Below are 18,151 nucleotides of genomic sequence, written 5' to 3'. Positions count from 1 at the left end.
GGGAATTTGATTTCCTGTTCTTTGATTGCAAATATTCCGAACATTCCACGTTATTAGAGCGCCTGAATGCACTTCACTTGAAATTCTATTGACGGCACAATTTATGCTTGACGATGATGGTTAATGTGCAGCGTGTTGCGCTATTGTATATTGAAATTTGGCTTTTAGTTAGTCGGGTGTCTTCCTGTTTGTCTACAACTGATTTATTGACTGTCTGCTCCTCGGCTCTATTGTGAGCCCCGACAGAATCAAATGGAATGGTGCACATTCCGCTGCAGGCAGGCCAGGCAGGCCAGGCCAGGCCAGGCCAGGGCAGAGGCCTGCGGGGGGGAAAAATGCCGCTGTCATTGCTGATTGTAATAAGTCTCAGATGTGCCCACTCAGCACAGTCAAGTCCATTTGACTACATCTTTCGAAAGCACCAATTCACTGGATTTCATCTCAAGGCTCTCTACACATGAAGCAGATCCTCGATCATAAAGGAAAGAAAACCAAGCGAACCCCACATGGGCAATCAATTCGAAGCAAATTCATGGAAAAACTCAAGGAAGAAATTTTGAACACAACTCGGTCCAGCGGGTCACCAAATACAAAAGAAAACTTGTTGCATTTCCGCTTCATTTATTAGCCAAGTCTGAGTATCATTTTATTTTGAAAAGTCACCGGATTTCCCATGACTTTTGTCGACTGACGTTTGACACTTGTCAAGTTGTTTTGATCGCGTGATGCTCATGTTAAATCTACAAATGAGCAAAATGTTTGTTAGTGAAATGTTTGGAAAGCTTCTTTGCAAAGAGGAGAACCCCCCCTGTGAGGATTCAACACAGAAGCCTTTGCCCAAGAAGAAAAAGAAAGATGCATTTTTCAGCTAACTTTTGGCGACTTTAGTGGCTGCAAAAGAGTGAATTGAAGGCTGGCGTTGCAGGTACGGGGGAGGTTTCCACGAGGGAGAGAGAGAGAGGGGGGGGGGGGGAATTGGAAATAGACTCCTTGCATGTTGAAGCTCTTCCACAGCTGACTAGCAAAAAAAAGAAAAAAAAAAGGTTGCAATGGTTCTTCTGGAGAATCCATTACTGTTTTCTGTTGTCTATGCTGTAAGGAATTTGTTTGGAAAAGATACGTTTAGTGTAACCTCTAAAACGGGTGTTTCGAGTGAAGAAACCCCAAGAAGGTGATAAAAAAAATATATATATATATATATACCACCCCCGCCGAAAGATGAGTGATTTTCAAAGTGTGGCACCCCCCCTTGCGGTGTATAAAATAATCACCGCTTCAGTACCTTTTAGTTGTAGTCTTTACAAACTGCTCAAATGGTTTTCTTTCTCTTTTATTTGCCATGCAATGCATTGTACTGAACAGATGTATCCCAACTCTTAAAAAGTGTGGTTTAATTGACCTTGACTTTGTTTCCCAAGAAATCAAATTCCAAATCACAGAACCTCAGCAGCTTTCAACTTAAGAGGTCTCATCTGGATGAAAGGAACATTTGCGGATGCGGTGTCGTAAAAAAACCAATTCCAAGCATGTGGGAAAACCCCACGTCTATCTTTGGGGAGATTTTGTTTCAAATCGAAAAAGTTCATCCTTGGGGGTGGAGGGCTTGGCCGAGGAAACCGGCAGGCAGCGGACGGTTTAGATGCGACGGTAATCTTGCGCTTGATTGTACTGAATGTCAACCTTTCTGACAAGAAGAATGTTTGAGACAATGTTTTTGCTTGTTTCATGTTGATCATGTCAGTATTGAAACGGTGTATAAATTGTGCGAAGACTCATCAATCATAGTATGAAATACGCTCGAGTACACAAAGCAACAGACTGCCTTTGACATTTATGGCGCTGCTAAAGAAATCCGAGTCAGCGATCCGCTCGGTATCTGCTGATGGCGATCAAATGCTCTTTGCTTTGCTGTGGGCGACCTGCTCTGCTGCTGCAGTCAATATTTTCTACCCTAATCAAGGCGCATTTCCACGTCCCTTCTAATCTCCCATTTCAGGTTGTCTCCTGCAATTTGCGGTATGAAAAGCCCGCCGTTTCCCTTCCGGACTTTGATGCGGCAGCCAAAGTGACAATTGCCGGCCGTGATTGAATTGCCGTTTACGCTCTGTTGTCATAAGAACGAGACGAGCGAGACGCGGCAACAAGCGCCGACCTGCAATCCAGACTGAAATGTCTATTTTTGCATTCCTCCCCTGGCACTCGAGACGTGCTCATTAAAAGCTGCCTGAGCGCCGCCGGGCTGGTAGGCGCAAGGGCGACAAACACCCCATGTGGGCTTTCATTCTTGTGGCCCGGGTGGAGTGCCACTTACTGTACTTACTCGGAGCCAACCGTGACTCCCGTCGGTGGTGCCAAGATTCTACACGTCTGGCCCAAACTACCGCTTAACGTGAATTCCTCCGGGTTGGGGCTTGGGCGCCGTCCCATTTGGGTTTCTGCTTGGGTTAGCTGCTTCATATTTGTGTGCAGGGGAGCGCTGACCAGAAAAGCATACTGGAAGCTTGTCGTCAGGCCGTATTTTCTTCTACTTTTGAGCGACACCACTTTATTTTGGTGTCAGGCTGTTCTTTCTTACGCTACTTTTTTTTTACGATCAAAACGGGAGATGGAGAACAGGAAAACGTATCTTTGAAAATCAGGTCCTCACAAAGGCCAAATCCATTTTGGTCTGGGAAGGACATCAGCCTGTTGGAGTTATCGCCCGTGTGGTGTTCCATTTAACGATACCGCGCATCCTTATTTATATTTGAATGTTTAGTTGTCTCGTATTTTTTTGAAGGAGGGACTCTCTGGTTGTCATCCCAAGAATCCACTCTGAGCCGATAGGGAAAGCTAATAGATGTTGTAAGGCAGTTGCGATAAGCCGGCCGTACCCGTACTTTGGGTTCCTCAGATACGCTTTGTTTACGTTCCGCAGCTGTTGAATTCAAATGCGCCGCCTGCATTCCCACTCTGCTACGGGTCACGGCGCAAAATGTACAGCTCGGAGAATAAGAAAAGAATGGGCTTTGACAGTGAGGCTTAACAGCAACGCGTAGCCTTCCAAATTGCAGCCTACCCTTTCCCTCCAGATAATGACTGAGGGGAAAATGCAAGCAAAGAATACAGTCTAGTTCTTTTCTTTTCCTTTCGCTGGCAGTGACGCACGGCCTTGCGTGCTGAAACAACACGGATAAAGAAGTCGTTTCAGACGTCTGAATATTACACAGATAGCATCGCTTCCTGTTTTAATGGAGTTCAGACAGCAAAGAGCCGTTTGGGCCTTGAAAAACCGTCGCTAAACGTCAGTACGGTTCTGGCTTGAAGGTCTTGGAAGATGGCGTGCTTGCAAGCAGTGCAAGCAATGTTTATGCAGCTGAATCCAAAGTGTCCTCTGTGTTTAGCCTTGAACATGCTGCTCATGTTTATTGTTCTCCATACACACTTGCACATGTCATCGCCCACATTCAATCCAAGACTTCGGGATCCTTCGCCGGTTTGTTTTCTCCTCGGCTACGTCCTCGCGTGAACTTGTTCGCGAGGACGCCAGCGTAAACATCAGTGGCTGTGCCAAACTATTTCTGGACAGTCCGCCGGGTGACGGAACCGTGAGTCACTCGGACCGAAGAATGCAAAAAGGACAATGGGTTTGGTCGTTAGCATTTTTTAAAGCTGAGACTGATACAACGTCCAAGAAAAGTCGAGCACTTGCGTCAAGGCTTTTCTCCTTGGCTGATCGGAAATGGTGCTTCACCGCCATCTACTGGAGGTTGAGCGTCAGTAAGGTTAGGTCACGTAGGCTTGTCAATGGTAGCAAATGAGTTTGAATGTACTAAATAGTTTTTTCCGCATTTGAAACGCAACCAAAAGTGAGAACCGATTCATTTCACTTCACTTCATTTTGGGGTGTTTTCCCATCACTTTTGAACGCTACATTCAATTGTGTTGTATTTCCCACTGTGGAATTTGAACTAGCTCGATGCCATTTCCGATTGTCCAATTTCATTTCTCATTTCAAGCAGCTGCATCAGGCCTTGGGATCCAGAAAGACGTCCCCCGTGCGGGACCGATCCCGCCACAGCTGCAACGACGGAATCTCCGAGTCGACGTTAAACACTTCACAGCATCGAGTCTCCCCAATTCCCCAAGTGAGTAAAATCCACACGCCGGCTTTCGTAACAGTCTTTCTCCATTAGAGCGGAATTCGTAGTTGACGTGAATGGCAACATGCTCAAATCCAAATGCATCCAATGAATCACCGTCACAGGAGCTTTCCGTCGCAATGGCGCCCGGGGGAAACGATAGCCCGCCATATTCTGGAAAGGATGCGATGCGTCTGTCTCCTGCGAGTTAGTTCTTGCCCCCTATCCCCCCATCCCGTAAATCATGAACGCCTTTGAACCAGGAAAAGGCGGAGACGGTGGAGACGGTGACAGACGTCAAGTGTTTGAAGGGACACGCGGCCCGGCAAAGCAGATTCAGTCACATTCTTGACTTTGACGTCTTTTGGAAACCGAAAGGATGTTTCCGCAATGTCTTTTTGGTCATTAGCAGGTCTCAGAGACCTGGCGGCGATGTCGCCCCAATCCCCGAGACCTGGAGACTTGAAAAACTCTCAAAAAGGTCTCTCTCTGGACAGCACAACTCCCTGTCAACCCGGCTCGTCTCCAGCGGCTTGAATTAGCCTCCACGATGTCTCTGGTTGAGACTTGGGAAAAGTCTCGGACAAGTTTCCGGGTACGTCAAATCCCTGTCAAGCCGGCGAGTCTGCAGGAGACGTAGCGGACCGAATTACTCTGAGCAAGGGCTTGTTCGGAGGTCTTGCTTTTGGAAAAAACAAATGTTTGTATTTCCCCGCAGCTCCCTGGCAACCGAACTAGCCTCCATTCCATGTGGGGGAGACATCCAGTTGCCATCAAGTCACCAAGTCGTCTCCAGGTTGGCGAGATGGGCTCTTTCCAGTCGCTTTTCATTTACTACGTAATACTCAATAAGATCAACACTTTGACCTTTGCAAATGCCAATAGTGTCTCCGCTAGCCCCGGTTTGGCCAGTTTGTTGTCCCAAGTGCGGACGCCTGTCGACCGCAACCGCAGGGGTTTGTTCCGGGCCGGGCCGTGCAGATGATGGACATCTCCCGACCCTGAAGTGTTGTTTCACTCGACCGTGAGTCAACAATTCCCAAGCAGCGGCGGGAGAAGGAAGGAGGGAGGGAGGGAGGGAGGGAGTCAGGGAAAGGAACAAGTTGGCAGGGTGGCGACAGGAAGTTCACAAGTGTTGAACCATTACATGGGGGCTTAAGCTTCAGGGGGGCAGGAAGCAGATGCCTGCCTGCCTGCCTGCCTGCCTGCCTGCGTGGCTGCCTGCCTGCGTGGCTGCCTGCCTGCGTGGCTGCCTGAGCTGGAAGAAGTCAACACAAAAGCCTCACATTTATGGTGTGTGCTGTTTTTGTGTTCAGTCAACCTCGTGTGACATTTCAACTACCATCACGTTTCATATGAATCAATTGGACTCGTCCTGATATCAGCAGGGTATGAGTGTTTCATGACCTCATTGCTGGGGCTGGATTCTGCCGAGACGGGTTAATGGCTTTAGACAGTCAAGGTCCCATTCCTTCGTTCCCCCCCCAAATGTTGTGTTTTACACGCCTGAAACTCACATCTGGTTCCTTTGGCTCTCCCGCCGGCCTGTCAGGTCCTGTCCTCCGGGGGAATGCGCTGTCAGGTAAAACCTGCACTTTGACACGCGCTCGCTCGCTCGCTCGCTCGCTCGCTCACTCGGTGCCGACCGGCAACCGGGGCTCGGCTCGGCTCGGCTCGGCTCGGCATCAGCTGCTGTGCGTGCGAGCGCGCTATTAAATCCGATGACCTGCTCGCTCATGTCGTTGGAGGCAAAGGCGAAAACAGGCCCATTTGTCTGAGTTGTGTTGTGTCGAAGGCTCCAGTTCACTTGAATTTGTCTCTCAGCACTCATAAATACCAGCTTGTATTTTTAGCGCGAGTGCGTGGGAGGGTGTGCGGATGCTCCTTTCTCTCCGTCTGGATGCGTTTATGCTGATTGCAGGAGGGAATGACACAAGACCCGGGCTCTGCATTAAGGTGCTTTGGGTTTAGAGCCCATGCACTTAGTTAACCCCCACGTGGACTGGGGGAAAAACACCCCAGTTCAGCCAGATAGAAACGGTCACCTCGGCAAGCAGACATTTGGCCGAAAATAGCTCGCAAATAGGCGGGCGGGCAGGCAGGCAGGCAGGCCCGAGCCACGAGGCGGAATGAATGTGGCGTTCTAACAAGTGCCTCCTTACAGTGAAAAATACTTGGCGATAAATGATGATTAAAGCCGTGAAGTTTGGGATGAGAACACGAGATCGTGAAACACGCCACAAAGGCGCGAGCCGGCGTTCTCGGCCGTGTCGTGACAACTCAGCGCTAGCTACATATTGAAATTAGACTCCATCTTGTTTGTCTGTTTACAAAAAAAAAACTGCCCCGCAGAAATGAGTGTTTTTCGGCAAAACCAGTGTCATTAACGGGAGGGCCTCAACCCTCTTATCCAAAGTAGTAACTTTCTCTCGCCAGATATTCAAGTGTAAACCCCTGAAAAGCTTCAACGCAGTGATCATGTTGATTTTCAGCATGTGCGGTGTGCCACAAGGTGCTGGTGCGAAGCCCTGAATTCTTTGTTTAATCCTCTCCAAATATCTGCGGCCCTTTGGATGATCAATTGTCCTCGTGCTTGAGTTTTCAATTAGACCGACCGTTAGACGAGTGTCAGAAGCAGACAAAAGACTCGCCGTCTGCGGCCAAATTGGAAATCTGCCGGCTAAAAGCGAAAGGACGCTCGGCAGCTGCGGCCAAATTGGAAATCTGCCGGCGAAAAGCGAAAGGACGCTCGGCAGCTGCGGCCAAATTGGAAATCCGCCGGCGAAAAGCGAAAGGACGCTCGGCAGCTGCTTTCAGCCGCCTTCCGAGTGAGTTTCGCTGGGCTCGCACAAACAAAAGTCGTCGCAGCTTGCGGGAGGCGTACATAATTGCTAGTCTGGCCCTTGGCTGGTGTCTTGCTTCCAAATGGAGCCAGTGCAAGTGTTAGCGGCGGGCGGTGGCAGCCCTGTAATATTCTCTGCATTCAAGCGTTCCAAACATGCCACTTTCATTTCACGCTCAGCCAACATGAGCGCTCAAGGATGCCATTTGAAAGGTTGATGCAAGACGGGAGCCGCTGAAAGAGCTTTGGGTATTTGTGCGAGATGGCAAAACATGTGCTTTGGTGTCTAATGACTCTGAATCCATCCATCCATCCATCTGTAATGGGCCATCCCTCCCTCCCTCCCTCCCTCCAGCCATCCATCCATCCCTCCCTCCCTCCCTCCCTCCCTCCCTCCCTCCATCCCTCCATCCCTCCATTCCTCCATCCCTCCATCCATCCATCCATCCATCCATCCATCCATCCATCCATCCATCCATCCATCCATCCATCCATCCATCCATCCATCCATCCATCCATCCATCCATCCGTATGTTTCTGCTTGACGGCCGACGGGATCGGCCTTTCCTCACGTTCTCATCACCCATGCACGGACGGGAATCTGATCCCCCTCCCGAGCATTGCATTTCATTTCCTCTCAATCATCTCATCCACGGCCACCTTTTGTCGGGTGGAGATTATCAAGCAAAGCTGCGTGTTTGGAAAAGGTGCGGGCGGGCGAGTGGCGCAAAGCCCGGCAAATGCTATCAACGCGGCTGCCTTTTGTTTCTCGTATCTTGTTGAAATCTCCCACCTGCCTCCGCATTGGTGGGCTCCTTCCTGTACGCCGCGCCGCGCCGCCGCCACTTATCGGGGCAAACGCTAAACGGCAAGCTGCTTCTCTTTCGTCTGGAAAAGTCCCCTGTAATTAGAGCGCTCTCGTTACTCTCGTTCTCACCTCCTCTTCTGGGCGGGAACTTCCTTTCTTCCTTGCTTTCTTCTCTGTTGCATATCCACCCTCCTTCGGCTTGACCTCGGTGATAAATCTGCCTCAGGGAGCATGGCGCTACTGATCGCAGAATGCCTCACCGTGCTATAGTTTTACTATTTGGAAGACTCCAACAATAGTATCAACATCCCAAAAACAAAAAGAACAAAAAATGGCCAGCCATACAACGAATGCAATACTTAACTCGTTCACTGCCAAGTGACTATAAACGTCGTCATTTGTAGAACGAGTGGGAATGTGACTTTTCTTCTACTTTAGTAGATGTTAATGTTCTCAAGCACCAAAAGTTCTTTTTGTAAGATGTGTATTACTTTGTATTCAAAGAGATGGCTTTGAAATCACACCACTGTTACGTTTAATGGAGACTGTGAAAAAAGATTTATTTGCTCGTTGAATTTCACACACAAGCCATTTGAAGTACATTTTCCATCCTACGCTGCCAATAAGCCAAACCAAAAAGGTTCTCAGCAACTCTTTTTCGACGTCCTCAAGCATGTGGCTTCAATCCAACTTTGTCACCTTTACAGCTGAGATGGCGCAAAGTGAAGCGTGTAGCACATCCCACTCCCGTGTCAACACCTTGTAGTTTTGTCGCGTCGCGCCGCGCATCCATGTCGTTCGTGCCTTCATTTTGCACATCGTGTCAAACGGCTCACGCGGCGAGCTCGCTTCAGCCAAACCGTCAGACGGATCAGGCAAAATCATTCCAAATAATTATCACCATTCATACCTTGACTTTCTATTTTCATCTTTTTTCAAGAGCTTTTGAGACAATACAAAAGCATTGGGACACGCCGTCACATGATGGAAGTCACAGAAAACATAACATACAGCGTTTGGCAAGTTTTTCCACTCCTTATTCAATCAATGGACCATGTGTTTGCTGTTTGGTCACTTGATATTTGTTAATCATTCGTTACACGCCTCAGCTTGTTTCTTTCTTGCTAAAACACCAAATATCCTCCATCAAACTATGCCCCCCCCCCCTCTGATTTGCTTGACCATTTTAGGCTGTTCCTTTTTTTTTTCCCCCCCCTGCCTGAGTCCAACGTAGGGGGGATAGTATGACAGCTTTTCCTGCTCTGGTGCACTCCGAGCCAGGAGAGAGGAGGAGAGAGAAGTCTTGTTAGTCAGCCTCCAACTTGGGGAGGAAGTTACCAGCTCTTCCCAGACTCACACGCGCACATGCGATCTTGACGATTTGAAGCACAGCGGCAAAGCCAGCCAGCCAGCCAGCAGGGAAAGGCTCAGGGCTGCTTGCTGCTTGCTTGTGATGTTTTGGAGGCAACCATGTCGTTCCTGAAGCTCTCTGGAGCGTTTGACTTGGACGTGATTTAGCTGGACACGCCGGTGAGTACTTTTGCTCCTCCATAAAACTGTCGCTTTGAGTATCGTATGGAAATTTCCAACATAAACAAAACATTCTTGACTTGAATGCTCCCCCCCCCCTTTTTTTTGTTTAGATAGCTAACAAAAGGTGCTTGTCTCTAGAATCCTGCCTCACCTTTGATGATTTGTGCTGAGCGTGCAGGGCCGAGTCAACCGCCGTCCGTCCGGCCGTCCGGTCATTGCTAAGTTTGTGTTGTGAGCACGCGTGCTGAGGCAGCGTTTTGCGCTGGGCCGGCCGGGTACGGCTTTTCCTGCGCAGCTGCACGCTGCTCATTGTGGTGAATGATGACTTGTCACTTGGAATGCAAACAAAGTCGCACCAAAGCCATGAAAACCGACTCCGATGCGGTGCGTGCGGGAGGTCCGCTGCCTGCCATCCTTTTTTTTACAAACTGCAAATGTAGTGTCACAGACATCAAGCCTTTTCTGAGGCGAATATTTCATTTCATGCTGGAGCTCCTCCAGTCAATCAGATAACGCTGATAACATAGGACAAGCGTCAAGGTGTGTTTGGGTGAGCCCCTCCGTTGACTCCTGTGCGACCCTCGCCCCGAGCTATTCACCTCCCAACAATCAATCCGAAGCCCCGCCAAGCCATCCATCAGTCTTGTCTTTGTTTGTCCCGAGGATGCTTGTTAGCGCCGCTCCTTTTTTTTTTAGCTGGTGTACCGATCAGGGATGCTTGTTGAAAGTCCTGCGCCAGTCAGAAGGTTCTGCCAGGTCAAGACGGGATGCTGATGGTTTGAATTACTAAGCAACGGGAGCGAGCATGTCCAGTCAGTTCCGACTGATTTATGAAACGCGGCTCTTGCCTCCATCATATGCAATTTCAGAAGTATTTCTCATTTCACGTCCAAAAGCGAGTCACCAACGTGGAAATGTTTGTCTCATCCCTGAATCCACCAACATCATTTTGTGCCCTCAGCGGTTTCCTGTATCAAATGACATTGGCATTCTTAATGTTGTGACAGCGCCTTTCAAAATGGCCCTTTTCCCAGTATTGTGTCCAATCGAAGTGGAAAATACGTCTGAGCCTCAAGGAGACGGCACAGAAAAATGCAAACACGTGTTGCGTGTCACAGGCCAATAGGCGGCGGCCGCGGCCCTTTAATTGATACGGCCTGTCGGAGGGCGTCCGAGATCGATGTAACGGATGAGATCAGCGCTCGATGATCCCAGGCCCGACGCTCATCAGGAACGTGCATCGCAACGTGCAGAAAGTCTCAAAAGGCATGCCAGGATTTTGGACAATCCCAGGATTTTGGACAATCCGCTACTCGCTAGCTGAATTGACCAGTTTACGCCCGTTTTTGCACGTGCAAACATTTATCAAATGAGCCCGCTTGCGATTTCCATACGAAAGCACGGACGCTGGCTCTGCTTCGTATCAGGAGAACATCTGGGCGCCATTAAGCACTTGCCCTAACCCCCAGCGCCATCGCGTATCTCCATTACCCTCCCATTACCTGGCAGGGCTCGCAGAACGCGCGGGACAAGCGCTGCTCTGTGGTTGCCCCATCCCTCCCCTCCCCCACGACGCGAGGAAATTGATTTGGGACTCTGAAAGAAACTGGCGTCACGCTGGCGTCTTGATTTTACAAGGCTGTGTTTTATGGAAATGTTTCAAGGCTGGCGCACATCCATGTTCACTCTTTTTTTTTTTTTCTTTTTCTCCAAATAATGCGCAGCGTGTTCTTTTTCGATCCCATATCGAAGGTGACGGCTTGGAGTGGAATGGTGTCAAAGTCCGAGAGCTGAGCAAACACGCGGCCTTCGATTCGCACCCACTCAAGTTTTTAACGGCAACTTTTGCAGCTGGGAAAACAAACCTTATGAATGGAAACGTACTACGTATCACAGATACACACCGTTCTCATTGTATCGCATGTGATGACAATTTCTGTAGTGAAACCCGGAAGGTCCATTTGGAAACTGTCTTGAGATGTGCCCTGTGATTGACTGGCGACCGGTTTAGAGTGTCATTTGCCTTTTGGTGGTTGAATTCCAAATTGCCCCCTTTGGTGTTTGACTGGAGTGATTCCACCGTACGTTTTGTGTATGCCATCCTTATCTCCGTGCGATGGTGTGCTTAAGAACATGGATGCGCTTGTTTCCAAATATTTAGCCAAAGGTTAGCTCTCTGTCACTAAATCAAAGTACGTATGAGATTGTTTGAAAGTCTGCCGTGACCTAGGTCTGGTTGGGTCAAGCACATGCCTGTCCCGTATCCAAACGCAACAGCCTGGAGTGGAAACTTGAGGATCATCACACACACACACAAAAAAAACATGCGTGTTAGCTTTATTAAAATCTTGCAATTGTCCATCGCTGTCAGGAATGAAAATGACAACCTGACGGATGGACATGTCGAGCTTTAAAACTTTCCACATAGCAATTATAATCCTGAGTTTTCCTTCTGCGGCTGCCGCGGAATCAAAGCGGGGACTTTTTGATGAACGAGGGCGATGACACAGGATGTCGTAAATTTTCATGTCAGCTTCCACGATCGGACACGTCGCTTTGGACTAATTAAAGTCTATCTATAGTCGGCTTTGCGGTTTTTAGCAAAGCGCAGAAAGCGCTGTCGCGGCCGTATGGAAATTCCAGATGCCAAAAGTATTGATTAAAACGACAAAATAACACGGACACTGTTGATATAATTTCACGAGCGCACGCGTCTCAAGCGTTTTGACTCCCGACATGAATTCCGAAGGAGGTACAACTTCTTCATCGCTTCAGCGCATTTGAGGAGGCAGGCCTTGGATAAATCATTCGTCTCCGCTTAGGAGGCTGAAGTCCTGGATGACAGAGCCGTTGTTGTTTTAGCATGCTCGCAAAAATATGGATGGCTCAGCCTGACCATCCTTGATAGCAAACAATACCCGGATAAAAATAGCGCTTCCTCTTTTTTTCCTGGGGTGTAAACAAAACATTTTGTGGAAGTTAAGCAATGTCTTTTTGCGAGTTGAACTCTGATCAAACGTAAGGCTATTCTTTTTATTCGGGTCGTCAACAACACTGACAGGAAAAGGGACGCTTGCGTGTTCCACTTTAGGATATGAAGCTCGGAAAAAACAAACCGATAAGCCTGCGGGAACCCAAAATAGGAGTGGATATTAACGGCATGGGAGCCTCCAGTCCAACCGCCAACCACAAACCTTTGGAGGCCAACATCAGTGCAGTTACGGCAACGTCCCCACTTTTGCTGGATTCCGTGTAAAACGTCACGACTGCAGGATTTCTGCGTGAAAGAGCCCACTGTTGCGTTCTTCCCAAAAGACAACAACATTTGTTCTTTTTTGTAGCATTGAAGGCGAACATCACTGCAGTTAAGGCAAGGTCCCCACTTTGGCTGGATTCCGTGTAAAATGCCACGACTGCAGGATCTCTGCGTGAAAGAGGCCAACTGTTACGTTCTTCCCAGAAGACAACAACATTTGTTCTTTTTTTTGCAGCACTCAGCATTCCGCAACAATGCAGGCTACGGAGAGCGCGCTAAAGGCTTTACTGCGCTTCTAACGACGGGACTGTTGTAAAGCGGCCAGTGTTTGTAATAGCCAACCAAACTTGGCACGCACGCTTGACCGTAAATCCAGATTGGGGAGGATCGGTTCTGTTCATAATTTAGCCTCGCAGTAAAAAGCAAAAGACAACAAAACAACATGGTGGTGTGATTAGTAATGAGATGCCTTGGAAAGGGATCCCCTGTGGTCGGAGTCTTGACAAGTTGCGGCCGTTCCAGCCAAAGTGCGCAACCCTTAACGTCGACCTTGAACAATTGGCCAGTCGTTGACTTTATTACCCTTGAAACAAAAGCAATGATCTCAGTTTAATCATGCGTTTCTTGGTCTGCTTTTGCTTCATGGAGGGTGGATTAGTAGCGAGGTGTTTTTGCTCCCTCGGGGGCGCCGGAGAAGGAACTTTAATTGAAAAACCAGGTCGATAAAGTTGGTGTCTTTTATTGCAGTCGGGCTCAGATCGATGAACCTTCATCAGATGGTATTTTCTCTTTGAAATGGCACTCATGCACTCCCAGCATGGGTCCTAAACTCCCGTTAGTCATAATCAAGGTCGTTGGTATTACCGTTGAAGTGTTTGGGCCGCTGCCAAGTTTAACAGCCTGTCACTGGAATATTTGGGGTTCCGAGGTTGTTAAACTCTTCGACTTCCTTTACTGTTTGGAAATGATTCCTAGCCTCGTTGAGACGACGATGAATCCATTTTAAATTTGAAGACAAAGACAGAAGCACGATGGGAATCCCAGTGGGCCTCATTCACATCTCGTTCGACCTTGGACAGATTTTTTCTGCCATGGAGTCACTGGGAAAAGTGAACGCTGCAGTCCACCTACTGTTTGCACTGCGGCCGCGTCAGCGACTCTGGATCTAATGCGGCTTGACGACTATGTGTGTGTGTGTGTGTGTGTGTTTGCTCTTGCCTCAGGGTTACCAAATGAACTGCGTAGCCTGAGGACCAAAGATCACAAGCCGGCTCCAGCGGCAAGGCACAAAAGAAGGATTGGCAAATCTGTTCCCATCTCCGACTATTCTCCGGACACCATGAGCTGCCACTGAAGACGGCTTGCTCCTTTGATTTAGTGGTGAGTGCTTCATCTGTCTTCTGTTTACCACCCTGCTCTCACCAGCAACATGACATGTGGTCTACATATGTGGATTTGATGCTTGGACCCCCCTGACCTCGACCCCCCCTCCACCGCCACCACCAAATGAGTCAAATAAGACACGCATCACATTTGGCATTGACATCAGCATAGAACTCTTTCGCCGAGGTCGTGAGGGGGTGAAATTTCAAAGTCAGCTTTAAATTTGGAGGTAAACATAGACGTAAACATGCCGCCCGTGCAGTTTTTCAGCCACGCGTGTTACCTATGCAAGGTTGGGTGCCATGTGGTTCAACTTAGGTTAAAGCGGGACGCCATGCGCGCTGCGTGTTGCATCATATGTTTTTAATTTTTTTTCACCGCCGGCCACAAGTTGGTGCTAACATGAGCCAGGAGAATTGCAACCACCTCCCGTTTTCATCTTATTTTCATTATGATGTCATCGGACCGAGGAAGTGGAATTTTAGCAAGTGGCTTTAAGGCAGAGGAGATTAAAGTCGACAATACAAGCCCTCTATCAAACTGCCATTTTGTCGTCATAATTCCAGTCAATATTTGGACCGGACGGATCCGTAAATATGAAACAGTAAGATTCAAATGAGTTGATTACGTCACGTTTGTAACCTGGAAACGTACGTATACGTTGGGACCACCTGCGCATTTCATCGGGTCGGAGGAAGTCCTCTGCGAACTAACCCTTAAGCTGCATTCGAGGGTTGGTGCGTGGCTGCGCCATGTGGCTCGTGCGTTACATGGAGCCAAAAAGCTCACAGTGGAGCTTTTGTTTGACCCTCGTCGGCGTCATCTTGCCCACCCGCAGGCACACGAAGGCTTCCGCGTGGCTTTGTCACGGAATGTTCCGCGTCGACGGTCGTCACGCCATGCCGTTGAAAAGTCCGACCGACCGACCGACCGTGTGTGTTGTCTATCTGTTCTGTAGCTTTCAAGACGCCACCATGGACGTGAAGAAAAAGGAAATGGATCTCCTGAGTAACAGTATCGCTGCGTACGCGCACATCAAGGGTAAGTTGCATTTTTAGAGGCAATACTGCAGCCATTTGTTTTCTCCAGCCTTGACAAACACCTTTGAGTCTTGAGTGTAGCTCACGCACTAACTAACTGTCGCGCTAAGCGAACATTCTGTCTTTGAACTCTTTTTCAGCCAATCCGGAGAGCTTCGGCCTGTACTTTGTGCTCGGCGTGTGCTTCGGCCTGGTTCTGACTCTCTGCTTGCTGGTCATCCGCATCTCCTGCAAGCCTCGCATCCGAAGCGCCGCCTCCGCAGCCGCCTCGTCGACGCTGGAGAAAAAAACAGCGCGGGATGACGAGGAGCAGGAAAGCGACGACGAGGAAGACGACGACGAGAGGGACGACGTGGAAGCGCCGTCCCCTTTGCTCGCCGCCACCACCACCTCCACAGTCACCACGGAGATCCCCGCCGGGAACCACAGCAACCACTCGGACGGGACGCTGAACGTGTTCACCTCGGCCGAGGAGCTGGAGAGGGCGCAGCGGCTGGAGGAGCGCGAGCGCATCATACGGGAAATCTGGAGGAACGGACAGCCGGACATCTTGGGATCGGGGACGGGGACCATCGGGAGAGTGCATTACTACTAGCAGACGCCAAGCCGCTAAGACTTGAAGGCTGCAAGTGTCTTGTTGCAGACTAATGAATCCATGTTGACTAAACAATGCAGAATGAATGGAGCTGAGGACACTTGAAATACGGTGCTTGACGACATGAAATGGCCGCACAGTGATGTACTGCTCACAAAATGTGTGTCGTAGTGAGCTTTCTGGGGAGCACTTTCTGTGATGAATCGAGATGATTACGCACACAGAGAAGTTTCCGCCGTGTCCACGATGAAGAGCCACTGGATGGCAATAAAGGAAATGAGTCGAATGAGATTGTCTGAAGACAAACATATCAGATTGTCTGAAGACAAACACGAGGGGCAAGATAGTGTTACATGCAGTCAAATGAAGGTTTGAATGAAAAGGAAACCAAAGATAAAATCAAATGATTTGCAGATGGTGCCCAAGGGGCAAACGGATTTATTTTAAAAAAAAGTTGGCCTCGTCATCTTTAATCATTTTCAATGTACCACCGTATGTGCCTTATTTTGAATGGAAACATATCTTTTTAATAAAATCTGTGGGACCAACGATACAAAGTTTAAGCCTTGTGTGAGATTAATGTTTTTCCAAGGCTGCTAAAAAGGAAGTGGCCTAATATGGTGGGATTGCAGAGAATTAAAGTCATTTCCTTCAAAATGGAGGACAGGAAACTAATGGTGTCACACGCATGCTTCATTTATTAAGTGCGTGCATTTGATTCTATTCTATTTGTAGCAAAATCACTTTACAGTTATGTATTGTGCAGCGACGTTTCATTTTTCTATAATTGATACGTAATTACCACTGTTATGCTTAACATGCTGCAGTTGCTACGGTGAAAGCTGACCCAGCCAATGGGAAACGAGCGTTGGTTGGTGCTGACCAATCAGGTTGTGATTGACCTACTTTTTGTTGATTTTATTCTTTATTTTATTTCATATAATCTGCAGTCAAATTTTAGAATCAAAATTTACGTTTCATTTAGTTCTTTAAGTTTTGTTTCGTTTGGTGAGTTACTAAACGTGTGTCCAACTTAATCAGCCAATAGAAAGGCAGCTTGTTGCTCCACTGACTAATCAGGTTTTAGCTCTTATTGACTTGGCCCCGTGTACACATACGTTTTTCCCAAGGTACGTCTCATTTATTTTTGTACTATGCGACGTTAGTATCGTTATAACAAAAACGCGGTTTTGTTTTGTTTCAACTTTTGTGTTAAGCAACTTATTGTTCGTCTTGTTAATGCATTTCTCGCAGCGCCGCCTTCAGCAAAAATGGCCGCCATCTTGAGGACACTGCTGAAAGGCAGGTGTGGAAACCACGCAAGATGTCGGACCAAATTTTATGTGAGTTTAAGTCCGAGTTCATCTTACGTTAAGCAATAAAACAATGTATTTTTGGCGGTGTTAGCATGTGATCATTTTAAAGCTAACGGCTAGCTGGAATGCTAACTCAAAGGCAACTTTCACCACGTTGTCTGCTTTTATTCTTCTATTGCTAATGTTTCGCATACCTGTCAATGCTCAAGAGCCTAATGTAAATGAGAGTTTGTGACGACAAAGTACAATTCACTTAATTGCAGCAACAGACACATTCTACCAATTGAACACAATGAAATGAGCTGTCAACCCGTATTGTTTGAATAATAAACTCTTAACATTATTTCCATCCAAATGGACCTTCCGCTGTATCAACACAAGTCAAACCATAGCGGTGGTGGTTCTGTGGCACCGTGTACATACATTTAAATCCCAATGTTGCGCCCTCAATGCCCCCCACTGACATACAGTAATGGCCCTGAAGTCAATTCCCATGAAGTCCCACTGTGACAAACTTCCCTTTGTCGGTCAGAGCCACTCTTTCATTATTTCTATTTTTTTTTTTTTTTTTATCTCCCAAGGTTTTTTTTTTCCTCCCTCTAAACTCCCCCGCATTCATCTTCCTTCCCTTGTCACAAGACGACTTATGTTCAGTGTGGTGAGAAAGGGAGACAGAGTCCATTCATTTTCATATTTGCAAACCGTTGGTGAAATTTATGGCGTAACCCCTTTTCACCCCCCCCCCCTCGTCCCAGCGGAAGCGTGCCTCTGTTTTAAAAATAGAACATTCGTTCCCATGGAAGTTGTGCAGACATTTGTAGATGTTAGCCAGATGTGCCTCCACACACACGCTACGTTTGTCACTTTGCGGCGACTGTTTGTGATCTCTCACTATGCAGATTAACATCCATTCCACATTTTGCATCATGTTTTAAGCCCATTCTAAATGTGTTTAACCACCAAAAATTGCAAGCATAAACCACAGTATGCAGAAAATAGTGTCATGTTTTGAATTCAGTAAGTTTGCAGTTCCACTTACAGATGTACTTTTCTAAAAATGTGTTTGTGAATTTTTGTTCTGTCTGAACAGGGATCTGGAGCAAAAACATTCCCAGCTTTAATCGTGGGAGAAGTGAGTGTCAGGTGAGTGTCCTCAAAGCCTTTGTTCCAACTTTCCACTTCACATAGTATTGAGATGCTACAGTAGTTATTTCCGAGGATGGAAACCTTTCGAGTCAACCTCTCTCAGGGGTCATG

The 18,151-nt window shown here is 47.9% G+C and overlaps 1 protein-coding gene across 8 annotated transcripts; it reads left to right on the top strand.

Annotated features, from left to right (window-relative positions):
- Positions 1 to 696: 696 nt before the first annotated feature.
- Positions 697 to 16,141, top strand: eva1ba (eva-1 homolog Ba (C. elegans)). 8 transcript variants are annotated; one of them, XM_088387944.1, is made up of 7 exons: positions 697 to 925; positions 4,002 to 4,127; positions 4,531 to 4,716; positions 4,840 to 4,917; positions 13,784 to 13,940; positions 14,902 to 14,984; positions 15,124 to 16,141. In XM_088387944.1, the coding sequence occupies exons 6-7, from the start codon at positions 14,918 to 14,920 to the stop codon at positions 15,576 to 15,578; spliced, it is 522 nt and encodes a 173-aa protein (XP_088244070.1). In that variant the 5' UTR covers positions 697 to 925; positions 4,002 to 4,127; positions 4,531 to 4,716; positions 4,840 to 4,917; positions 13,784 to 13,940; positions 14,902 to 14,917; the 3' UTR covers positions 15,579 to 16,141. The 8 variants fall into 8 exon arrangements, with proteins under 8 accessions (XP_088244070.1, XP_088244067.1, XP_088244066.1 ...); XM_088387941.1 differs by having other exon boundaries at positions 3,999 to 4,127; positions 4,534 to 4,716; XM_088387940.1 differs by having other exon boundaries at positions 3,999 to 4,127.
- Positions 16,142 to 18,151: the final 2,010 nt, after the last annotated feature.

The sequence above is a fragment of the Syngnathus floridae genome, chromosome 10 (assembly GCF_059516105.1).
Source record: "Syngnathus floridae isolate MCC-2025c chromosome 10, RoL_Sflo_1.0, whole genome shotgun sequence".
NCBI classification, from domain to species: Eukaryota; Metazoa; Chordata; class Actinopteri; order Syngnathiformes; family Syngnathidae; genus Syngnathus; species Syngnathus floridae.
This window is presented reverse-complemented; position numbering and strand designations above follow the sequence as displayed.